Genomic DNA, 25,658 nt, shown 5'->3' with positions numbered 1-25,658 from the left:
TGATCATTGCGCGTACTCGCATCATCGCATATTGCACGAATGGCGTCATGAAATGGTTTATCGTTTGCGAGTAAAGAATTTATTGGATGAAAGAGGGCAAATACGCTCATAATTCTTCCGCAGGTGTATTCTTTACTGAAGATTGTTGAACGGCAACGGTGCGGGGTAAGTGATTATTAACGCTAACGAGCATCTTGCACCTACCCTCTAACCCTAATCCGACATTCCATCTCCTGAAAATAAACAGACTGGACACAATACGAATTATCGCTGCGTGCTGGTGGATCGCTACAACACGAGTGATTCCTGTCTACAGATACGTTAAGGGAACAACAGCACACAAACAACTCCATGTGTAATACTCTTCGAAAAAATGCCGATGTTTAGAAAAGTACTCGGATGTAAAGTACGCTAATGGGTACCGCTGTGATTTTGAAAAGTAATATTTGTGGTTTCTGTTGCTCAACGATCCATGTCTGAAGTGTTCTGACACGCTTGCGGGGTCCAACTTTTCTCAAGAACCAGTTGCTGTAACTTGAGACACTTCGATAACGATAGCGCGGGCCGCTGAGCAGATAATACCGGCCATTTTCACGAAAATACTTGACACTAGAAACAAAATTCTTGCGCGGGTACAAAGTATGGGAAGCGTCCAAATCGATTGAAGATTTTTTTTTTTTACCTAGCAGTTTCACAATGAGCACCGGGCATGTTACAGGCAGGTATGATTTTGGCTGTACTTAGAGCCACTCCACCAGGGGTAAACCTCATGAAGGTCGAGATCTCCTGATCTCCATCCTGCCTTCGATTTCTCTTGAGTGTGGGTGCTTTAAGGCCGGATCGCAAAAAAGGCTGGAACACATAAAGCGCGGACCCCATAACAAGCGACGTGCTACAGACTTTGCCGCTGTCGTGGGTGCTAGTGCTGCTGTTTTCCGACCCATTTGAGCGACGACAAAAGCGAGCTGCGAAACAACATTTCAGGAAAAAAAATCTGCATCTCCCAACATGACACCTCACGACGTGAAGTGATTTTAGTTTGTACAGGGTGTCCCAGAAAATGTCATTAAATTATAATAAAAAAAACTGCGCCACCTAGAATCATGCGGTCAACAGCGTTTGTTCTTACTAGATTTTTGCCAATTCCTGATGTGAATGTCATGTATCGTAAGTTTAATTATGTAAATATTTGCGATCCGAACTCGGAAATTTGCCAAGTAAAGGTCACTTTTTTACCCCACCAATATGAAGAGCGTGCTGAATTCACTCAAGTTCATGATAATTGACAGTGCTATTCATGAGCTATCCCATTGGAAAAAATAGCCGAACATCATGCTTTTCGTAGCGCCGTACCATAACGCGCGACGACTATCTGAGCACAATCGCTCTCAGCCCGACGAAAGGAGGTTCGAAACCCAGCCCACAGCGTGATAGTAGTAAAAGTGACAGTTCCTGAAATTGGAAGAGGGAAAGTGCGATCCCAGCGACTGACGGACGCGATAAGCCATACCTGTGTTATCTCTTTCTACGTTGCAGGTGTGGGCTGGGTTCCCAACCTCCTTTCGTCGGACTGACAAGGATTGCACTGAAAAATTTGACTCGCGCTACCTCCATAGAGCATGATGTTCGGCTATTTTTTCTGATGGGATAGCCCCTGAATATCCCTGTCAATTATCATTAATTTGAGTAAATTAGACACGCTCTTCACATTGGTGGGGTAAAAAAGTGACCTTTACTTGGCAAATTTCTGACTTCAGTTCGCAAAAACTTGCATAATTAAACTTTATCATTCACTTGAGTTACATACCGCCAAATCTAGCGGATTTGGGCACGCGCCGGGCAATGGTCTCTGGCGACAAGCGACAAATATCTACGGGGAGTAGATGCAAGAGTTTGTAGCAGCGACAGAGCTTTTTTGGCGCTCGCGTGGCGGCACCGCCATCGATTTTGTCGCTTGTTATGGGGTCCGCGCTTAACGCGCTACAAGCGACAAATTCAGCGGCAGAACTGCAGCACCACCACAGACACATATATCATAAAAAACTTACGGTAGTGTAAGTTTCTCGCCGTAGTTTTAGACGAACAAAGGTCGCCACGTGTAACGCATGTAAGAATGGGTCACTTACGTTCCCAAAAATACACCCATGTGTGTCAGCACTGTCTATGCCTCCGGGGATTAGTGCTGGTAGGTCATCCCCCTCCCCCCCCCCCCCCCCAAAAAAAAATAAATAAAAAGATTAGGAAAGTATTTAATAGACAAGAGGAGAAACAAAAACGCCCGATAACACCCGAAGGCACAAGTATCTCCCGATTTCTCCCCGAAATACAGATTTAAAAATAGCGCCCCCCCCCACACACACACACACAAAAAAAAAAAAAAAATCTGAGAAGGGCATTTAACCCGAAAAAGTCGCTCCCTATGTATAATGAATCTGCTCCGGCAGCGGCAGACATGAATAAACACGAGCAATTGCGAAAGACTAACACCCTTACACATATTTCTGGTGATAGTTATGCATATATTACTTCAGTTTTTGCCAAACTCATTGCAGTGAGGTATGCTGTTTTTGTTTGCATGTTTGTAAAAGAAGTGGTTGTAGGGATGAAAGTTCTTTCTGCTCGTCTCAGGTTCAGAGCACAGTGTCCTGCAATATCATTTTGACCTGTTTCAGATTCAGCCATATTCGATTGTAGAAAACAAAAAGGGTTACATGAGAGAGAGAGAGTGAAACACAAAATGCGGAGAATGCGTTGTGGCTTTCCAAAGTTGTTTCCGACTTTCCCACGGGGACAAACGGAAGATCGCCCGGCACTCGATCGGGGCTTAGGTATTACATGAGACACGATGTAGCACAACACCTCGTCTCGTGCATTTCGTGTAGTGGTTTTAAAAAATCCCGCAGGTAATCCACAGGTACGTCTTCCGTTGATGCTTTACTTTGCCTTGTAGTTATGTGCTAGTTTTTGTGGACATTGTCATGTACGGTGGTGCAGTCTAGTACTTGTCTGCTGCAGTGAAAGCTACTGTTCATACGTGTAACTGTTCCACTGAGCTTATCCTTGTTTCAAAGTTTCAAAGCGGCATGTTTCCGTGTTCTTAAGCAGTGTCTTTCATGTGTGTCACTTCACTTGCAGTGTGAAATGTTGTTGTGTATGAGCTGTGTGGGAAGAGCGGTAGCACACGCAATACAGTGTACACCCCGAGCAGCATTATAGGTCCATCCTTTTATTTGCAGCTGTAGGATCGTCACTTGAGAGAGAAAAAAAAATCTCCCAGATCTCCCAGCAGGTTGGTTTTAAATTTCTCATCTTGTGTGTCGTAAACCTGTCTGCCCCTCTTTGTGAAGGGGCTCTTTTTGTATTACATTCTTGTGTGTGTTTTTCGTGTCTCCTTTGCATGTCCTCACAAAAAAAAAGGTCAGAAAGTTTTGTCAGATGTGGCCACTCATATGACATGTAACATATTTGATGTTACTGAAGATGATCATTGTTTTGTTTTGTTTTCTTTCTGTTTTTTTTTCTTTTCTACAATGTGCTAACCTTGTCCACGGAACTAACAACTTGCAAATGCTGAATTACCAATCCTAGTGTTCTGGGGTTTCATGTTAGAAGCTGCAAAGCTGGAAAGTAGAAATAGGTATCTGATAAGTGGATTTTTTGAAGTAGCATGCCTTCACGGTATAACTCTGTGGCATTACCATTTCTGATATGGTACCAGTTAACCGTTCTACTACCACAAGCATTTTCTGATGTTTTTTAACCTTTATTGACATCGATTCATAAGGCTTCAATGCTCCATTCCACTTATCACAAATGTTAAATGACAGTGCTACAGCTGGCCGGCAGCTGCAGAAGGCCAGCCCATAAAGGTGTTTCAAAAACCTGCGATGTGTCGAGCTGAGAGTGGAAGGCTACTTGCTGAGGCTGTATTGTATGTGCTGTGCCAGGCTGCAGTGTGAAGCAACATTTGCAGTGTGTGCGAAAAGTCTTGCCACGTCAAGGTTTCTGGGAGCTGGTTGCTTCGTGTTGCGTGATTATGTGAATCATCTATAGTGCTCCGTTACACGGCATGGAGACTGCTTCCTGTAATTTGGATGGCGAACTGGACGATGAAGGCCATAACAGCGACCAGCCGAATAGCAATCATAAATTGTCAGATATACCTGATATCTCTCCATGGTACAGTCTTGATTCTCTTTCATCTGCAGCTTTTCACCCTCCTAGGCTTTCTGAGAGAAGCTTATGTGTGTTCCAGCTGATATGAGCTGAGCTAGTTGTTGTATTTCGCTAAAATTGGAAGCACATCAGTGGGTGTGCAGGTTGTGCATCGTGGGGCTAGGGCTGCGGTGAGCGCCGGTTCTGCGAGCGGTATGTTCTCATTAACACCAGGCTCACAACATTGGGCTCTACAGCCATAGAAATCTTACAGAGAGAGGCTAGAAGGAAAGGTGGGGAGGAGGATCGGAGGAGAGCGAAGAACTTGAACGGGGCTCTTCCCTCTCAATGCGCCCAGGGGCAGCCATATTGAATCAGCTGAGGGAACGTCGCGTATCTTTAGCCCATGAAAGCAGGCACAATTCCGAAAACTGTTGGCAACACTTGCTCCGCTGCTTCCGTTGGCTACAAATTTTGTCACTGTCCGCCCCTATCCGGGCTTGCAGCCAAGGCTGGCCAGAGTGGTCAGGGCAGCGGTGGAGACGGCGTCCCCATGTGGCATCCGTGTCGTGTCTGTGTTTCTTCATGTCTTTTTTTTTTCTTTTTTTCTTTCTTTCTTTCTTTCTTTCTTTCAAATCCTAGGGTATCATGGATTAGGGCTGTGTGTTACCGTTCCATAAACATTTTTTGGCGTTATGTTTGGTGTATGCTTACCGGATTCTTTTTTTTTTTTTTTTTTTGCATGCGCCGCGGCAACGGTAGCTGATTCAATATGGCGCTTCCCTCTCCCGTATGTCTCCCAGTTTCGGAGGTTTCCTTACTCCGTAAGATTTCTATGTCTACAGCAGAACTCCCCCACCACCACCACCAAACGAACAAAAGCGATAAAGATGCCAAACGTAAAGCAGGTGACAGAAAGCAGTAACGCTGACTTGGCTCATGTCCTTAGGATGGAATCTCACCTGCTGAAGGGGGCTCTGGTGAGCTATGGCCAGGAGTTGCTGAGCGCCCTGAAGGAAGAGCAAGGCTTGGGCTATGCCCTGCAGGGGCTCAGCCGCAGTGACCTGCAGCAAGCTCATCCGAGGCATAGAGACCAATTGTACGTTTTCTGCGCGCTGTTCTCGAAATGTTAACGAAACACAAGATGCGCTATATCGGGCCCAACTTGATTTCTCGTCAGGCTGCAAGACCCGGCGAAACGGTCAAAGTTCATCCGCTTCGTGGCACGCAAGGCTGACGTCCTCTACAAGACGTGGGACACTCTGCCTCACACGCTTACCACCGATGAAGAAAACGAAGGTTATTTTCTTTTCTGTCAATTACTGAGACGTCTGCGAAAACATACGGGACGGGTTTGTGTCGAGATTATGCGCAGAAGTAACTGAACCGCCCTGACAGCAGTGAACGCGCGGAGGTGTGCTAAGAACCAAACGTGCGACCATGATTAGGCTGCTGGGGCTGTGAATGTACGAATCGGAAACTAGAATTTTATAAAATTGATCAATGCATTTATATGCTCCCAAAGGCCATGGTGGGGAATGAGAGCGATATTTCTTGTCTGCTGGATCCGATGGCAAGTGCACATACTTAAACCCTCCTGTTTTGTTGCTCTATGGGGTGTAAAAATGGAGTCTTATTTCAGGAGCTACATAAAACTGGACGATATCACGTGAAAAAGAGCAGATATTTTGGTGGAAAACGAAAAAGAAAAAAAGTGCTTCTCACATATGACAAGACTCCGAGCGTATTTATCATTTTATCATTGAAGTGTTTATTAGTATTTATCATTGTATTTATCGTTGAAGTATTTGTCATAGTATCATTGTCAAGTGCCTACATGGGTGACTGAACCTGCACCTTGGCGAGTTCAGTTTTTTTTAGCTTTGAGTGACGAAAATGGGTTTAACCCTAAAACACAAAGTTCCACACGCAATGAAATTGCACACCACATTGCAAAAACAGTTTTGCGGTTAAGGAAGTGGCAGTGATATAGACATTTGCATCTGCATATATTGACCTTGTTGCTGCTTTGCCATCAAAGTGTGCCGCATTGGCCCGGCTTCACGAACGCTGGTTAACTTTGAACCGAGATCAAGGATTGCTAAAACTTCAAGTTAACACTCACTTCCTTTTTACAAACCTTAGTTGGTGACGTGATCAAATGTTTCAGTGACAGTAACTCCCTATAGTGAAGCAGAGTTCCGCGTAAAATTCAAGTTAAGCGACCGCTGATCTCAGTTCAAACGTTAATCGGCGTTGGTGAAACCAGGCCATTCTCACTCAAGCTGTGTCTGCGTATTTATCTATGGATTGACAGCATAAAGACTTACATGGGTGGCTGTTTTTCCGCTTAATGGTTACTGCTGCCTTAGAAAGGAGCAAAAGGGGAAGCATATGTGACGGCCACATTGTGTTTAACGGAACACACGTGAATACTAGAGATACTTTGTATGTAGATTTTACCACACGTTTTCCTCCTGCCTGATTATTTCTCTTTTCAGAGTTATGTGCAGTAATGCCTCCCATTGAGAGCTTCATGAGCGTTCCTGCGGCTGAGCGGAAAAAGTACTTCTTTGAGGTAATGCGCTTGATACTGCCTAATGAAGTGCCGCTGCTGCAACAAAAGCTACCCTAGGTAGTACTTGTGCGGTAATGCACGCGACGCTCTCGGGCCCATGTTCTCAGTACTCTGTCCTTCCTACGCAGACACTGAAGAAGGGCGACATTGTGGTGGGACATATCAGCGGGAAGCAAGAAAATGGCTTCTTTGTAACCCTACTGTGCATGGACGGAGGGCTGCGCCGAGAAATTCATGACCTTGGAATCAAGGTGGGAGGGTTTGTTTTTGTCGCTGGCTATCCCACTGTCGGCTTCAGAGCTATGTGCTGGCCCAGTGGCTGTGGTAGAGTGCAAAAGGGAAATGCAGATTGAGCTTGTTGGCACTTCTGGATCAAGCGCGGACCCCATAACAAGCGACACGCGACGCGCTGCAGAATTTGTCGCTGTCGCGTCTGGTCATGGCACGACTTCCTGGTCCATTTGAGCAGCGACATTTCGTCACCGAGAAATGATGTTTTTGGAGAAGCAATGCTTATTTTATTCGAGCCAAGTTGTAAATTGCCATAAATATACCAAAAATAGTATTTCATTCGTCAAAACGAGGAGAAATTGTAATGAAGTTGCTATGTAATATTCGCCGTAACGCAGTGGCGCTGCGGTTGAAGTACCCAACGCCCCGCCCACTTCTTCGTCTGCTAGTTTTGTTGGTTGCCCTCTCCACCCTCTCCCTTGCCCACGCGTTCAGTTCTTGTTTCACGCCGCCAAATCTAGCTGGTTTTGTCAAACAACAGGCAACGAACTCGGCGACATGCTACAAATATCTACTGGGAGTAGATGCAGAAATATTGAGCCGCGACAAAGCTTTTTTGACGCTCGTGTGGCGGCAGTGACGTCGATTTTGTCGCTTCTCGCGTGTATCTGCCGCGTGTCGCTTGTTATGGAATTCGGGCTTTAGCTGCGCTTTGTAGACAACTAAAGGTGGTGGGTTTCTATTGGAGATCCTGCGTTGTAGTGTATGTGTAGTAGAGCCAGCACGATAGAAATGTTTTTTAACGCTACTACTACGGAATGTGGCATACCTGCTGTGAAATGTACGTCTGCACGGAATCTAAACTGACGTGGATTGTTCGTCGCACATAGCGTGCAATCCGCAGTGTGACCTTCTTAACCATTTCACATGAGATTTTTGCACATGCAGTCAAACCTCGATATAATAAAAATCGCGGGGTACACTACTTCTTTTGTTGTACCGAATACCTCGTTGTATGTGTTGAGCATGACCTACTAGCTTATAACGACCATGTAATAATCTGCAATCCCTATGAAGAGCCCGTCCGTACGATCCGCTAGGAGTGCTACACATCGTCCCATGATATCTATATCGTGATTGGACAATGGAAATTTGAATTTTGAACGCGCAGAAGCGGACATACGACTGCCGTAGCAGACGACAGCAACAGCCTCTATGAAAATGCGTAGAATGATGATGATAATCAACTTTAGAATGAAACATCTTCCGTGGGACATGCACCGCTTGTACAAAAATACTACTTAGGTAAGCTGAAGTACAGAGTATTGTAGAAGTTGAGGAAGCAGTAATTGGGCCTACAGGTAACGCGGGCCTATAACATGGTCGTTATAATTTAGTAGGTCATGGTGTCGAGCCTAACAAAATGTGGCAGCCTGTATCGGCAGGGAACACGGATTACTTCTCCATACCACGAATTTTGTTGTACCAGTATAACCTTTCATTATAGCGAGGTTTCACTGTACTTTTTACTGCATAATTTGCTTGTCATTCGTGACGTGATTTGCGATACGTGATGTGTGACATCAGCTATTGAAAACGCTGGAGATGCAAGTGGCGGTCGAACAATCCACTGCAGTCGCAAGCAGATATAATTTTGAGAGTCTTGCACTTCCAGTAGTCATTTTGCAAGCATTGGTTGCTTTGAATAAGTTGTCATAAAGAAGCTAATAGCCCTGCAATAGACCCCAATAATATACAGTCAACGCTCGAGTTATGAACCCTCTGTTTACAGATTCCCTCACTTAATCATCTCCTACACACTCACCATAGTTTTGGCGCTCTATGGCCTTTGTTGCCTTTGTGCCATTAAATCCATAATCTCTCTCTCTCTCGCTTAATGAATGGCACCCCCTGGGTCAAGACACTTCCTCATTTCGAACCTCAATTTATGAATCCCTCGATTTGTGAATGATTTTTCGAGGAATGTTGACAGTTCATAAGTTTGAGGGTTGACTGTAACCCACTTGTGTTTTTGAATGTATGTACTAGCTGCGTGTTGTGGTCCCATGTTGTGACTTCACACAAATATGTGTTATATAAGGTTGTTTTTTGTTGTTGTTGTTTTTCCTTGGAGAGGTTTTATACAAAAAAAAAATAGCTGGTGAGTAACTTCACGCAATGCCTATTCACTACGTAGGATACTCTGTCGTAGTTTAATTCCGAAGTGCTTGCTATTCACATGAATTTGTGGTCTAAACTTTCTAAGTTCCAGAAATTTTACAAATGTGGAAGGTGAGACTCCAGAGCGACTTGGTGTCCTCTGTTTTTTGTCCAGAGTGTAGCCACTAGCCTTGCAAAATATGAAAAGGTGCTGCCACCTTGTTCGGCCAGCAGAAATGAAACTATAAGTTGATGAAGCTGCTTGGTTTGTAACATTTGTTTTTTTTTTATTCATGTTGGTCTTAGGGACTTCAGACCAACTCCTCAGTCCAAAACAAAAATCTGGCACTGCCTCGAATGCCCCTGCTAACTAAAGCGTACGCCCGTATTGGGAAAACTTTGATGCGATATCACCAGAGAAAAAAATGTGTTGAGGAACTGAGCTTTCTGACAGAAAAATGTGTTGGCCTCAGGGCAGCTCTGCCTCTGTAGAGTGAGTATGTCTGATTTGCCCCCCTTTTTTGAAGTATACTACCTGTTGGGTCTCAAGTATACCATGATGATAACCTTTTTGACGGCTACTTTCTGGGTTTGTGTCAGTGACTAACAGTGATGCTTCATGTATCAGTCACCCCAGGTATTAGAATATATCTCTCTCTACCCCCCAACTGTTTTATAGCATTGTATGTCTGTGTGTCCTGCTGTGGAAGAGTTGAATAGTAATTCATGATTACTGTTCACAGGCCTTCTGCCCACTGAATCAGATCCAGACGTTCTCTGCCCACGAGAGCCCGTTTGACATATTCCAGTCCAAAGACCTTGTGCGAGGTGTGAATGTTTGGGGTTTCTTTGTTTGTGTTTTTGTTGTTCTTTCCATTGTGTTGTGTCAGTTCGTAGAAGTAGTTTTAATTTGATGCAAGCATTTTGAATTTTTTCAATCTTATTTTTTTCTAGGTTTTAGACAACCAGCCTTATAAGTAAAAAAAACAAAAACGTATGAGTTGAGCCCAATGAATTTAAAATAAGGTGAAAGCCGCCCAGGCGAGAAGCCCTGTCTCAGATCCGGCGGAATGCTCTCATCGCCCGCTCTTTACGACTGGCTTGCTGAAGCGAGGTTGTCTTTGTTTGCGTTTTTGTTTCCTAGGGGTGGTCATCAGTTGCTCTTCAGAGTTGGAGCGTATTATCCTCTCCATGAAGTCAGACGCTCTGCCTGCGGATCAGCAGCACCTCATGAAACTGGTGACTGCAGCTTAACCTTTCCTATAAGGCTCGCGCCATATTTCTTGACTCACCGAGGATTTCTTCCGAATTTCAGGGCCTGCTAACGGAGGAGGAGATTCCGAGTCATCATAAGTGAGTGTTTTTGGTAGGGGGACCTCCCTCCCTCTCTCGAACGGAAGTGGGAGGGAGGTGTTTAGTGTGCATTTCAGTGTCCGCAGCTAGTATGGGGGGGGAGGCAAGCGTAACGAAAACGAGGATAGCGCTCAACTGCTTACTGCACCTGGTACAGTAGCCAGAAGCACGAAACAACAGTATCGCATGGTGAACCGTAGATGTATGCGCAGTACTTACTCTGACTTATCGCGGCCTTGGCTTCAAGATGGCGTCTGTACGTGTGAACGATTGTGTACAATTAGTTCCCCCGAAGCCATTCACTGGGCGAACTCTATTCGGTTTCGCCGTGTGACATGCAGCGAATGCCATTCAGTGCGAATGTGCTTTGGGAATGACATTCACTTTGCTGTGTGATAGTCTCGTTTGTTGCCCAGACGCTGGCTTTTCGCATCGTGGTGGTACCCGTGACTGTGCAACCGTCACAAAACAACACTAACATTCACCACGCGAAGGGGTGAGACAGCGGGTGCGGCAAAAGCGATCTCAGACGGGGAAAGGGTTACACGCTGACATATATAATACAAATGCCTAGCTCAAGCAGTGGAGATCCATCGAACTCGTCGGTGCCTGGATCTTGAAAAGACCAAACAGAAAAGGGCCTTTAACAAGAAATGCTGAGCACAAAGGAACTACTACTACTTTTGTGCTGCGAAAGCAAATTTGAAGCCCACATTTTTGAAGCGCTGCCTTTAGAATAAATGTTTTATATAGTTTGTAGTGCCACCTTAGCCTGTTTAAAGGTGCTGCCGTACACATTTTTGTTTCTGGCAGCAGCAGGTTGTAGGACAAATAGAATCCCTGCAAACGATCGTAGCTAGAGCTCTAGATCGTCTGAAACTCTGGGGAAGTGTTGTGGGGGGCACACGGAACTTATGTCTCACTCTGCCGTACTGCTTTCAGGCGCTTACTGTCGACGCATGGCAGGTCCTTCCAGGAAGTTCTAGAACGCACTATGGGATTCAATAACCCAGCCACAGCGACACATTTGTGCTCTGTTCTGGGCATCCCGTCATGGAAGCAGGCGTCTCTCATGAAGGGCATGCAGATGTGAGCTGTTTTCTCCCTGGCTATTCACTGTTTTGGGTGTTTATCTACTACTCTTTCTTCTGGTGTGCCAAAAATCTGGTGTGCTTGCTTGTGCGCAGGAAGGAGTACCCTCGGGAAGAGTATGCCGTGGCCCTGAGGAAGGCCCAGTCGTCCAAGTGGGCATACAAAAGGTAGTGTATTTGTATGCCAAAAACTTTTCTTACTGTTAAGTATAATTATTACGAATTTTAACGAAGGCCATAAACTTCTGAGAAATGACTCTCGGAAAATTGTGAATGCAGCGATTAGAAGTTATATGTTTGCAAAGTTGAAATTTGAGTAGATCTGGATGAAGTATACCTAGGGCCCTTGCTTTTCAGGTTTTATGTTTTTTGAAAATCGGGGGGGGTAAAAATCTGGTTTTAATTCAGGAGCCGTAAGACGGGATAAAATTGGCGATATCGGGTGGAAGAGTACAGTGCTTCTCGCATTTTAGATTTACATAAGATGCGGAACAGCTGGGCTGAATGTTGCATGCTTAACGTTGTCCAATGCCCTTTGGCTAAATTGGCACTTTGTAAAGGTTTGTTTCCGGGATTTTTTGGGTTTTTACCCGAAGCGATGATTACACATATTGGGGGATAAGAACTGGTTTTACTGGTTTACCCTGAAACACAGGGCCCTAAGTATATGCCACACAGTTACGAATTCCGTGCCTTTCTCGTATGAAGTGATATTGGGGCACCTCAAGAGGAACCCTGATCTGAGTTTCGTACGTTACATTAGTTCATTGGGCCATGTACGTCTTCTGTCGGTTTTCACCGGGTTATCTGCATCTCTTTATGTCCTGCAAAACTTGTTACTTCAAAGACAGATTATAGCATCACGACGATGATGGATGAAGCCGAACTACAAATTGTCAAACATTTACTGCCACTTGGGTTGACTGCAAGTGCTCACAAGATATATGTCACCATGGAGAACTGACTTGGTCCTGCTATCATCTTATGACCATCACCATCATGAACCCTCTTGAAGCGGTACATGGGCACAGTTGTTGAACCTGTTGTCACAGATGGTTCGAGAATGTGTCTGGAACAAGTATCACTATGGCAGGGTTGCCGGATAATTATCTAGGGATTTTTAGTTCCTGAACTTAGAAAATTATAAAACCAGCAAGAGACATGTTCTCTGTAAGCATTAACTCATTCTCGGGTAGTGACTAAAGTTATGAGTAATTGGTAGCCGAGACTCCGGGATGGGCATAGATATGTTATTTGAGCATTTAAATATAAATACTAAATACTTTGTGGCATAACTGCACGGCTCTCCAAACTCTGCTTTGCCCTTCACCGAGAGGTCAAAGTCAGTATCTTGCGTATTTAGGAGTAATTATGAAGTATTTACAAAAATAAACACCCTGAAATTTTTCGAGTTTGTATTTGCATAGAAAATATAAGTACATGTATTTATATTTTAAACACTATTTTAATTACAATGTATTTAAATACTGCCCATCCCTGCTGAGACTGCAGTCACTTTTTCGGGGAAGTAGCTTGCGGTTACTTTAGTGGGAAGTGACTTGCAACTGTAACTAGTTAACAATTTTTGATGGAAGTACCGTATTTTCACGCGTATTAGCCGCGGCTTATGCGAGATTTTTTTGTTTTCACGGACGCTCTGCGGCTTATGCGCGGGTGCGGCTTATCTGATGACTATCTTTCCCTGGGTATTTTCCCAATACCCTGGATGAAACGAAAGAGCAGACAGTGCGTCATGTTTTTCGGAACAGGACCGCCCTGCCATTGCACGAACAATACCGAACAGGAACGAGTCCATATTCGGGTGGTCTGACCTTCCGGATACATTCCCCCACGCAGCTTTAACAAAAGGGGTGACAGTGAATCATGTCTTCTGGAACATGTCTTAGTGAGCCGCTCTGTAATATTTCTGATGTTAGCCTTTTTTCTGTCGAATAAATGATGCCTGTTTTCATAGCGATAAGGTCTCTATTGATTTTGTATGTGCATCACTGGTTTAGCGCACAAAGCAGTCGCGTCGTATTACCCGCGGCTTATCTGCGAGTGCGGCTTATCTGCAAAAAAAAAAATCAAAATGTATCTAAAAACGAGTCCTGCGGCTTATCTGCGGTGCGGCTAATACGCGTGAAAATACGGTATCTGTAGAACATACCCAATTAAGTTACTCCTCATTATGCCTTTCTTAGCCACTGACAGTTGCATTTACTCTACTTTTGTTGTCTACTTTAAAATGTACCCAACTGCAAGTGCACTGACTGTGTGATTTCCCACTTTCAGTTTGAAGGACGGGGTGATGCACTTCAAGGCAGGCAACCATACAGAGGCATTTGTCTGTTTGAATAAAGCATTGCAGATTGACCCCGAAAACGTAGAAGCACTGGTTGCGCGAGGTGCACTGTGAGTAGGGCCTTGATTGAGTGACGAGGTGAGGTGTTAGTTGCGCCCCTTTGTCCTTTCAGATTTGCCAACAACAGCAACTTACGAAGGGCACTCGAAGACTTTGAGGCAGCCTTAGCATTGAATCCGAATCATCCTAATGCTCGCAAGTACATGTCGGAAACCCTTGTGGCGCTCGGCAGATAGTAAGTTTTAGTTTTGGTTTTTCTTGTGTTGTTTGTTGCTGAGTCATGCTGTTCACATTTTCAGCTACGAAGAAAAGGGTGATTTGGAAGGTGCAGTGAAGACCTATAAGAAAGCAGTGAAAGTGAACCTCAGCAATGCGGACGCTAGAGACGCTCTGATGGCTGTGGAGGTTCGAGACCGCAAGAAGGACAGTGTATGTGCTCTTGTGTTTTGTTTTGTCCTCTGTGTGCATCTGTGTTTGTACTTGTAGATCTCTGACAGGAAAAACTGTTACGAAGGTCTGAGAAGCAGTTCCAAATCTATGACAACAAAATTCGAGGCACCAAAAGCCTTTTTTTTTTTAACTACTTTCATTAAATACTTTCTTTCGCTTCGAAATACGAGCTTACTTTTGTAGGGTAATGCGGTTGTGATGTGGTGCATCATTTTTGAGCAATTGTTGCTTGTTGAGTGCAGCATGTTTCACTTGTTGCGACATGAAATTCTTATTTCTGGAAATAATCTTAATAAATAGTAATAATAATCACGGCCATCAAACCTAATAAACCAAGGCAAAATCTGCGGCACAACAACAAAACCGCGCAGTATTGTACCTCACAAATTGCTGATTTGGGTATTGCATATGGCCCAGCACTCCACAGAAAATGTTGACCAGAGATGTGAGTGTCCCACTATTTCATTTTTCAACGGAACAGCAAGTCGACTTTGCATTTGAATGACTTTCCCATGCACTTTTTGACCAAACATATGCCACCCACTCTACCTTCAATTCCAAAATAGAAGATTTGGTCAAAGCGATATTAAAATAGACCCGAGCTTTTTGTGCTCATAACTTGCAGGTATATTTTGTGCTTGTTGTGTGTGCGTGTTGTGTTTGTTGCGATCATAAGTTTCTCTCATGATGCAAAAAGGTTGTTTTGCAATGCAGGTCCTTTGCTGCACTGAGTACGGTCGTTATACACAACATACTATCTCCAGCTATTGGAATCACAATCTCCAATAATAACAAATTTATTACTTACACAACCTCATCAATATCATCATCTAAAATGTGCGTTCTAGGACACTCACTCACTTGCCAGCCAGACGTCCGCACTGGCCGACCCCCAGGCAGGAGTGAGCAAGCCGAAGGACACGCGCGAGAAGCTGCGTATGCTTCTGCGCGAAGACGAAAAGAAGAAGTAAGCGGGAAAACACTTCTTCTCGCCCAGCGTAACATTCACGACGGCCACGTTTACAGGCACAAAAAACACCATCGCAGTCGACGCAGTTCTTCCTCTTCCTCCGCCAGTTCGAGCTCATCATCTGGGTCATCTCGCTCGTCGTCGTCTTCCGGCTACGGGCGGCACCGTTCGCACAAGCATCGCTCTCGGAAGCACCACAAGGGGGACGGTGAAGCTGCTGAGAAGCACCACGGTTCCAAGAAGAAGAAGTCCAAGGAGGGTAAGGCGAAGGGCTCCGAGAATGGTGCTCCGGCTCCGGAACCGGCCCCACCGGGCCAGCCCACGGACGAGGAAGATTCGTACTGGAAGATGGCGGGGGAAACACGCGGTGGAGCAACAGGTCAGGCCGCCGCCGTTCAGCAGCCTCTGGCCGCCAGCAGCTCTGGCAGACAGGCGTGAGTTTAGATCGCATTTTAGCATCCGAGCGTTAACGCACGGGGTGAATGCATATTTATGAGCAAGTGAAACAGCAATTTACCGTATTTACTCACGTATTTGGACACTTGAGTGCGGAAATGCTAGTACGGTAAAATCTCATTAACTCAAACACCCACCATCCAGACCAGTTAGTTTGACTTAAGCAGTATTTTGACTTATCAAACAACTGCCAAATTCTGATAAAAATTGGCCCCTAAACTGTTGCATAGTCCACAAATGGATCAATATCACCTGCTCACAAGCTCGATTCTGTGCCGGCTTCAACCGCTGCTATCAGCTCGCGCTTTTTTGCAAGCGTGAGTCTTCAACCTGCGTTGCCTCAGCGTCGACAATGACATGTCGCACAAAACTTAACAGCGCGCTCACAGTACACGCAGTTCTTGACTTTCACTTCACCGCATCCTCATCCTAGCGTCTTTGGCGCTAAACAGCCTAGCCTGTGCACAGCGTCTCTCACTAGTTTTGGAATCACGCAAGCCTCGATCCCGTCGACTCTCGATCAGGCGGACTTGGACTGGATTGTGTTGGCTGGCTTGAAGACCTTGGCCAATCATGGCGATCCATAGTCGAGAAAGGTGGTGTTTACCGATCCAAAGTGAAATTCGACTTAAACAGATGAAAAATGTCGCCTGGGACAAAACATTTGTTCGGCTTAGCCGTGATTTCGACTTAAACGATTTCGACTTAAACGATTTCGACTAAAGCAGGTACTATTATTTACATTACGGGAATACAGGCCGTGCACGGGACATCGTGGGCGTTGGAGTTAAGCCTAATTTTGTTCTTAACCGGCATTTGATTTAATGAGATTTTAGTTCACTTTTTTGTTCCCTCGCACGCACCCAGACTTTAGTAGTACGGCTGGATTGTCTCGCGCAGCTCCACCCAGCGTACCTCGCAATTGAGAATGATCGCCTGGTGCCACAGTGTTGAACGATGAATATGACAAACATGGCGGAGTATTTTGTCCACGCTTGATGGCATGGAAGACCATTTGGTGCGGAAGGACTGCGGCATTCGATTCCGCAGATATCTTGGAATAAAACTGGAGTTAAGTGTACCTGTTGAGTTCCAATTTTCCCCCGCAATAATAAACGCACCCCCACAGTGGCTAGATGTTTTTTGGATGAAAAGTCTGCATCTTATGCGCGAGTGAATATGGTATGCTTTCCCTCTTCCTTTCCTCCTTAAGAGGGCCAACAATGTGGAGCGTGCTCCCATTGGTCTCCTCAAACGATTTGTACAATCTTCACAGGAGATTGTTTGCAGAAACCAATCCGAGGCCTCTCCGCATCATCACGCTCCTTGAGCAAGAGAGGGAGATCGAACGCGTAAATGTTTTGAAAAAATTTTTTGCTCATAAATTACGAACCACAATGTATGAATCCTGTTCCTTTTATGTCATCGTCAAAGTAACGAAATCCTTCATTTCGAAGAGGAGAAATTTGTGCACTTTGCGACCCTTTTAAGTTGTTGAATGTGATCATCCTCCTCTTGCTCATTTAGGCGCAGATCAATGTCTCCGCTGTCGAGAGCGCTCGCGCAACGGCTCTACGAAGCCGAAGAAGAGCTGGGCGTGCACAAGTCTGCCTATGCTCCCCAGGAAGAAACAACAAGGAAGTCGACGCCTTCACCGAAGGTGACTTTTGTCAACCGATTGTCAGAATCGCAGCAGGCACCTCGACTGTTCCATATCAGCGGGAGTGACGTCGCACAGGGCAGCGCCCCCTACGACAGGAAAGAAGGCGGCGACGGCTTTCGCATGGAATCAGTGGTACGACGACCCGAGGTGGCGCCACCAGCAGAGCGCAAGAGCATCGAATTTAAGTGGAAAGCCGTCAAGAAGCCGCTCCAGCAGGCGGACGCCGAGAGTCACGAAGAAGGTTCCGTGACCAGCGATGACGAAAAGAAAGAACCCGAGAAGAAAGAAGAGAAAGAAGGCGACGACGGCAAGGAAGCGTCGAGCCACGAAGAAGGTTCAATCCGTTCAGAGTCCGACCGCGAGAAGGACCGCAAGAAGAGGAGGGATTACTCCAGCAGTCGAAGCAGTTCGGGCGGAAGAAAAGAGAGGCCGGCGGAGAAACACCGCCGGAGGATTCGACGGCGCGCCGACTCCGAGAGCTACTCATCGTCGGCGCACTCGAAATCGCCGCCGCCGCGGCGGCGCAGGCGGCGCAGCGGCGACCGGTCCGAGGACTACTCGTCCGACCGGTCCAGCGTGTCGCGGGGCCGGCGGCGGCGCGGACGCAGTTCCGACAGCTCGCGCAGCCGCAGGCGGTACTCTTCGGAAGATTCTCGCGACGGCAAGGGTCGTAAGCGCGACGACAGCTACAGCAGCGACTCTTCCCATCGGCGCCACTCTCCCTCACGACGAGGGCGAGGAGGTTACAGGCCTTACTACCACCAGAACAGAGGAGGCTACTACAACAACCGAAGGTACAACAACTACAGGGGCGGGTACCAAAACAACCGCTACTTCCGCGGCGGCAGGGGCGGTCGACGGCCGTACAGGCCCTACTACAACCGCGGGTCGCCGCGGTACTACAACAACAGCGGCGGGTACAGCAACCGCAGCAGAGACAGCAGGGACAGGAGGTCGGGTTCCGAAGGTCACGATGACCGCGGAGGCTCTTTCTGCCCTCCGTGGAAGAGGAAGAACCCGATCGTGAGCCGCGCTCCGGACGCGGAAGAGCTGAAGAAGTTGAAGGAGGCGGCTGCCCAGCGTCACCAGGAGAAAGAGGAGGCAGGAAGCTCGAAGATTACAAAGGCAACGATCATCAGGAATTGGCTGGATGATGCGGATTCACGATCTCCACCCAGGGGTTCCGTGTCGCCCAAGGCGTCGGCGCCGAGGGCAGCCGACGTAGTGCCCGCCTTACCCGTGCAGCCGCCGTTACCGCCGATCTCCTTCAGGAATCAGCAGCCGCCACCGCCCGGCGAGTAGACGTGACGGGAAGTGACTGTGTACTTTATTTTTATTTTTTTCTTTGTGAGCCGTGCAAACCCCAGCATGAACCCTTCTCGTAGAGTCACGATTTTTAATTCATTCCTGTACTGACGAGCGGCTCAAGCAGCTCTGGCAGCCAACTCTCTCTCTCTCTCTCGACGAATAAGCACGAAGGTAATTTTTAAGCTGTGGATCACTGAAGGGGTGAGGTATTACTTACTCCTTCCATTGCAAAAGAAAAAGTAAAGTAATTTAGGTGGTCAGAGAGAACACAGTGTTATGGCACTTATTAGTCATGACCATATCAATTTCTGGTGTTTCATTTTTTTCCCTCAACTATTGTGCGCTTGCTGCTACAGCATTGTCATTAACTGTGTGGTCGCTAAATAAAGCAGAAAAAACTGCATTTTGGGTGTGTTGCAGTGGTGTGCTCTAGGTACGAAATACAGGAAGTTACAGGGGAAAAGTGCAAAATTGCACTTGCTGACACAACGCAAACAATGCAGATTTATTTATTTTTTTCCCTCATTTGCAAAAGAGGTCCACCGTCCGAACGCAGTGCCGCGACGAAGGCAAAATCTCCACACTGCCTCCTTGGCACAGAGCGAGCTTCATAAATGGCCACCAGGAGGAAGAGCTAAAAGTGTAAACGAAACTCATTCTGCAGTACATGAGAGAACTGATGTTCTGAGGCTGGAACAACATAGAAGGGACAAACACATACAAGGCCTCAAGTTGCCTAAGAAATTAACGATTATCCTACAGCTGGCTAACCTTTTAAGTGACTCATCTTCCATCATTCTGTAGTGTTTATCACGACCTACTAGATTATAGCGACCAGGTCATGTGGACCACTCCCCAACGACACTTTTATAGGCTTGTGGTGGCGCTACTGATCGACCCGGTTATTGCTTTCTCAATCTCTACAGTACTTTGTACTTCAGCTTACCTTAGTATTTTTGTACAAGGAGTGGATGTCCCACGAGAGATGGTTCTTTATAAACTTGATTAACATCACCATTCTATGCGTTTTCATAGAAGCTGTTGTCGTCGTCTGCTACAGTAGTTGCACGTCCGCTTCAGCGCGTTTCAAAATTCAAATTTCCATTGTCCAATCACAGTGCACGTCTTGCGGGCCGAGGAGTGGTGGATCGTGCGGACGGGCTCCTCATAGGGTTTGCAGATTATGATATGGTCGCTATAAAATACACAAGTTTTCCCGGCGATTTTAATCCGAGTGCCAGCTAAATTAATCCATGTCCCATAAAGTTTGCATGGCACATGGATTAATTTAGCGGGCACTTGGATTAAAATCTGCTGGAAAACCTGTAGTAGGTCGTGGTGTTTATGCTCTCCTATGCTCTGGTCGTGGTGCTAACGTCACCTCTTGTCCATATCTGCTTTTGACGACAAGTAGCTCTGCTCGGGAAATCGGCGCTCACCAGTGATCGATGCTCTACGGGGGTGGTAAGGAAAAAGTGTGGACAGAATTGGGGACTCTTTCTGTCACAAGCACTACAAAGGGACATTTGCAGACACAAAAAGCACGCCATTCAAATGTCAATAAAGCATTTATTCGTGCCGTTCCTTCACGATGGTGTTCCATTAAAATCACGTCACTAATGGTTAAAAGTGCATTTGTACACAAAACTGAAGGGAAAAAAAACGAAGCAACCATTCAACTCTCCTCGGGGAGGGGGAAAAAGAAAGCGCTTGTTCTCTAGGTTTATTCCACCCATTCCACACACACCATTTAAATTAGCGTACCGGCCTAAACTTCTTGTATTGTTTTTGCGAGCTATCTCCCTAGGCTGTAAACGGTTCTGCATGCATGCTATGTACACGTGGTTTGGAGCTTGAAGTAACGGGAGCGTGGCAAGAACAGTCTTTCGCTGCGATGGGTGCAGATGGACCTATTTACATGAGCGTACACTCCGTCCTCACTGAAACGTGTTGTTGTTGTTGCCGTTGCTCTTGGAATTTTGAACCACGGGTCGCGCCCACTCCACGAAGTCGTCTATCAACACTGGCCAAGCACCTGAGAAAAGGAAAAGACAAAAAAAATATGTAGGGGGAGCTCTCTGTCGGAGAGGTCTGCGAGGTAACTTAGAGGGGTTGGGACACATTCAATGTGTTCGTTACATCGTGAACGCATTGTGCTGCACGCCAGAATACTGAGGAAAAAGGAATTATACAGTGAAACCCGCGTATCCCGATATTGACGGTACCATAATCGCGAATTCCATCGTTAAACGAGCGTTGACCTAAATGGCACGTCCCCGAAAAGTTCTCGTTCCACCCCGCGCGTAGCAAAAGACACAGATGCTATAAAAAAAAAAAAAAACGCGAAGCTGTGTGACATTGCACTGGCTTGGGAAAACAGCGACCAGAACTCGTGGAGGGAACCAGGGAACATGTCAGGACAACTTCTGGCAACATCACACGTCACCATTTTGCAAGTCGGCTTCACCTAATGCCTGCATGCTTTAGGAGAAGCTCGCTTTAGAACACCGTTGCGCAACTCGCGGGTAGAAAGCACATGCTGGGCCTTTTGAATCATCTCGCGAATTTGAGCAGCATTGGCCAAATATCGAGACACAAAAGCGTTACTGCCGACCTCTTTCACTGACAGCAATGGAAAATGAACAGTCGCTGTCTATCTCCTTGCCTCAATTTTTATTTTGGTTTAATTCGTTTGATACGAATTTCGGATTATACAAATTTTTTCGCGACCCCGTGAGATTCGTATCATCGAGATCTTATCGCAGCCATTTTCGCCGCGAGGTTGCGCGCACGGGACGGCGTCCAACATCGTTATACAACTACTCGGAACCGCGGTCTCCATCGCTGTACGCGGGTCGTTTATCCATAGCAAAAAATTTAGATTTTGACAGTAAAATCATAAACCATCGTTCTACAAGGGGATATCGTTATCTGCGGGTTTTACTGTATTATTCTTTGTATCGTACTTGGCGAGATACAAGCCTTCGAACACACTCCCGAGCACAGTGCAGACGTTACAGATGTCGGAGTGGCCTCACTGGCGGCAGCGAGGACTGTGATGTCAGAGCCGCATGAGTTTCAGTATTCCAGGTGCCCATTTTCTCCACCTCTATTACCCCCTCCCCTCTGTGAAATTTTCAGTGCATGTTCACTTCGGTGCAAAGAAGCCTTTTTTATGTTTATCTCGGATGACCTGCCACAACCCCTTTAGTATAATTAGTGTTTTTTGATTAATAAAATGAAATTAATCCAATTAAGCTTTATTAAAGGGGCACTGAAGTGCAAAAATTTATCCTGGCGGAAGTGAAGACTACAACACAAAAGGGATGGGAGTCGTTCGTTTCGTCGTTCGTGATTTATAAGTGATTTACACCTTCCCTCGTGCTCTCTTTCGCTAGAAGGCCGACCATGGTGGAGCGAGTTCTCATTGGCCTCCGCAAACGATTTGTCCCATCATCGCCGGAGATCGTTTGAGGAGGCCAATCCGAGGCCCCTCCGCTTCTTGAGGAGAGGGAATGTGTATCATTGAGGGAATCTTTGCACTTTAGTAATTTAATGTAATTGTATTTAATAAAGTTAATTACTTTTAACGAACTAATTATGTGGATCCTAATTAATTTGACCCTACACCAGACCGTCAATACGTGACATTACACTTCAAGCCCTTTCAAAAGGCAGCAGCTGGAGGTCGTTGCGTTATGCTAAACACCTACCTTCTTCATCGTAGTTACTCATGTCATCGGATATCATTGCACTGAAGTCGAGCAGCAAGTTCCAGGTATCCTTTGGTATGGACCTTTTGTGGTGCTCCTGTAATTTTCAACGTACCCTTCAGCAAGTTATGCTTACAATTTGTCCTCTCGTGAGCAGTTATGTCGCGTCACACTCTGTGCTAGTGCTATGTGTAGAGATTTGCAGAAACCTTCGCGAGGCAGACATTGTTCTGCAGGCACAGCAGCATACCTGGGTAGTAATGTCATTACTGTAATGAAATTACAGTAATGAAGTACTTTTTCTGGTAATTTGTAATGTAATGCATTACTTTTGATATTATGCAATTTGTAATGTAATTTAATTACATTAGGGCAGTAATTTTAATGACATTACTCATTACTTCTTACAAAAGTATCGAGTGCGTGTTCCGAGTCGCCTACTGGCGAGTTAAAAAGAATTCCAATGCCCACTATTAACGGTGACGCACGCAATCGGCACAGAATACAATGTGTCTTGTTTTTACAACGTAGTGTTGTCTGACAATGAATTTCCACATCCTCAATATCGTTACGATTAAATTCGCAGTAATGACTTTGTAATGTCATTACTTTTTTTTGTAGCAATTGCAATGTAATTGCATTACATTGCAATAATGAGTAATGTAATTTAATTAAATTCTAACTGAAGTAATGAGTAATGTAATTTAATTACATTTTGGAAGTAATTTACCCAGGTATGCACAGCAGTAGCAACGAAAGAAATGGGTGGTGATGAGCTTGCCCCCCTTTTGTTGCCACCTTGTCCCCCAACTTGTATGTGCCAAGATTTAAAAAAAGATTGAGCGCTCTATGCGACTGAAACTAGCTGAATGCTGACAGCTGCTGTATATTGCAATTGTTTCCAGTATTTTTTTTCAATGTGCCCGATCAATTAAGTAGATGAGGCTGATGAGCTAACTTTTAAAATCTTGGTTTGATGTCCAAGGTGTTTTGACAAGGTACAATTTATGCGGCTTTTTGACCTAAAAACAAAGTCCATGAAATAAATTTGTTATAAATAGAGCCTGAAGTTTTAGAGTTTAACCCGTCTCCTCCCCGAATTGAAGATTGCCTCTTTAGGGTGAGACCCCATTTTTTACCCGGCAAACTGCCCTCACTGAAATGTCTGTAGGAATGCACACTAACTTGTTTGGCAGCAAACGCAATTACATCACTGTTTCTATCAAACCAGTACAGTTCGTTTGAGTAATAGAGCCCCATTTCTCCCCGAATTTAGCATACTGGAAGTTTTTCCACAAGAATTCGCACAAATTTCGAGCACATGTTGATTTCCCGATTTTTACACCCCGAATTGCGGAAAAAAAATATTTCCCAAAAACTTCAGGCTCTAGTTATAAATGTCTATGTGTCAGTGCTCAGCGATTACTGCGTAGTATGCACACTTTGTCGCGTAGTATTTTTAGTCTTTCCTGTGCTTCCTTTTTTGTAGCGCAACGTACAATATTAATTACCTGGAGAAATTGGCACCACAGGTTTAAGAACTTGAACTTGCCGGGAAACACTATGTTCCAGTAGATTATGGCAACATCCAGATCTGGAAAAATTTAGGTTTCGTTCTGATCACAAAACTAGATTCTGTCTTCCACGCAGGGTCCTCAAAATACACGGCAACCGTCCACGAAGCAGAACAGCGCCCAACAGAGATGCAGCTCTGTTCCAACGATTAAAGGAACTTGGAACCTCACCCAAGCCCTTCTGGCCTGCCTCCTTTGCGTAGTTGAATGTGAAGTTGTAGAAATCCTTAAACTTCATTGGCTCTTTCAGCTCCGGTTCTAAGGATACCAGCTTGTTTTTTAGCTTTTCAATGCTGTCGCATCTGAAAGGGACAAGTTGGGAATATAACTGCAGTACACCGCACCAAAGCAACGGCTCGACATGTGAGGGTAGTCAAACCATCGTGTCCTTTTAGTGAGATGTAGTGTCTGATTGCCGTAGACACTCCCTTGCTGTAGCATGCTTGTCTTAGCCATTAATTAATAAGAGCCCACATAAACAACGCGATCATGAGCCGGTGGAACTCGTCGAACCCTTTCATGCGCTGGGACACTTCATGAACACATCACTATACTGGCACCACATTCCAGATATTATCACACAGCCTTACAGCTATCCCAATGAAAGGAAAGTTCTGTATCTTCGCAGCACTTTCTTCCTTGATTGCCTTACCCCAGTTCAGTCATTCCATTCATAAATTCATCCCTAGTAAATTCACACTGAGTTGATGCCTTGAATTTCCACGCAAGTATGAGGACCAGCTTGCTGTCTGGATTTAGGTTGAGATCTTCCAGCAGCTTTGAAATGCCGTCGACGGTCATCTTATCAGGTTCATGTGGGTCTGCAACAGACGGTGCACGAAATGAGAGACCCTCCGGATTCGGACAAGGGCAAGGTTGTCGCTGAGCGCTTCGAGCGTCCAACTGTTATGCAATAGCTCATTTCGAAACAAGTGCATGACTATGTCTATGACAGCCTACATCCGTTAGATCGTGACAACAACTTATGCTGTACTTTGTCACGCGTTCTTTCTGCTCGCTGTAGAACGATACACGCGGTAGGTAAATGGTAACTGTTGAAACAGAGCATATTTCATCGAAGTTATGACTAAGCCTAATCGAGATTAAAAGTTGACAATCCCGAGGCAGTGTGACACTGATCAGTACCTCTGTATTTGTTGAAGAGGTGCTCCAGCTTTTTTCGATCGACAGCTCCTTTCGGCTCTCTGTAATACATGTCAGGATTTTGAAAGAAATTGTCCGATGCAACATCAAGTTTCCAATCGTGTTGTGCTAGGCAGTAGATAGCAGTCTTCTCTCCTGTCTGCGTAAATGCGATGAATTGTTTTACCTTCTCTTTTTGAGACGACTTTAATTTATGCTGAAAAGGAGAGCATGTTCTGTGAGAAAGATAGGAAGTGCGGCTGGTAAAAAAATATGGAAAATGTAAATAATTCGTTTCCTACCATTTTCGGCCATTGAGACAGTACTGCTTCATCTACGCATGCGTGCTATCCGTTCACAGCTGATACGCTGACACTAGATTTAAGTCGAACTTTTACCTTGGTAAACTTAAACAATGCAACGTAAAAAGGGGTTAAAATGAACTCTC

At 45.5% G+C, this 25,658-nt stretch overlaps 2 protein-coding genes across 4 annotated transcripts; one reads left to right on the top strand and one right to left on the bottom strand.

The window, feature by feature from the left end:
* On the top strand, window positions 1-19,183 carry LOC135366675 (tetratricopeptide repeat protein 14-like). 3 transcript variants are annotated; one of them, XM_064599485.1, is made up of 18 exons: window positions 1-165; window positions 2,673-2,914; window positions 3,237-3,289; window positions 5,105-5,254; window positions 5,336-5,454; window positions 6,657-6,733; window positions 6,862-6,984; window positions 9,868-9,952; window positions 10,269-10,363; window positions 10,440-10,477; window positions 11,420-11,566; window positions 11,665-11,736; window positions 13,864-13,983; window positions 14,046-14,168; window positions 14,233-14,362; window positions 15,232-15,350; window positions 15,410-15,787; window positions 17,337-19,183. In XM_064599485.1, exons 4-18 carry the CDS (start codon window positions 5,106-5,108, stop codon window positions 18,772-18,774), a joined length of 3,213 nt encoding a protein of 1,070 aa, XP_064455555.1. In that variant the 5' UTR covers window positions 1-165; window positions 2,673-2,914; window positions 3,237-3,289; window position 5,105; the 3' UTR covers window positions 18,775-19,183. The 3 variants fall into 3 exon arrangements, with proteins under 3 accessions (XP_064455555.1, XP_064455554.1, XP_064455553.1); XM_064599484.1 differs by lacking the exon at window positions 2,673-2,914; XM_064599483.1 differs by lacking the exons at window positions 1-165; window positions 2,673-2,914; window positions 3,237-3,289 and adding an exon at window positions 3,922-4,179.
* Window positions 19,184-20,329: 1,146 nt separating this feature from the next.
* Window positions 20,330-25,567, bottom strand: LOC135366672 (DCN1-like protein 1). Its single transcript, XM_064599480.1, has 7 exons — window positions 25,513-25,567; window positions 25,214-25,427; window positions 24,720-24,888; window positions 24,239-24,369; window positions 24,005-24,087; window positions 22,494-22,590; window positions 20,330-20,815 (listed from the first exon to the last, which is right to left on the bottom strand). The coding sequence occupies exons 1-7, from the start codon at window positions 25,513-25,515 to the stop codon at window positions 20,718-20,720; spliced, it is 795 nt and encodes a 264-aa protein (XP_064455550.1). The 5' UTR covers window positions 25,516-25,567; the 3' UTR covers window positions 20,330-20,717.
* Window positions 25,568-25,658: the final 91 nt, after the last annotated feature.

Source organism: Ornithodoros turicata, chromosome 8 (genome assembly GCF_037126465.1).
Source record: "Ornithodoros turicata isolate Travis chromosome 8, ASM3712646v1, whole genome shotgun sequence".
Classification (NCBI taxonomy): Eukaryota; Metazoa; Arthropoda; class Arachnida; order Ixodida; family Argasidae; genus Ornithodoros; species Ornithodoros turicata.
This window is presented reverse-complemented; position numbering and strand designations above follow the sequence as displayed.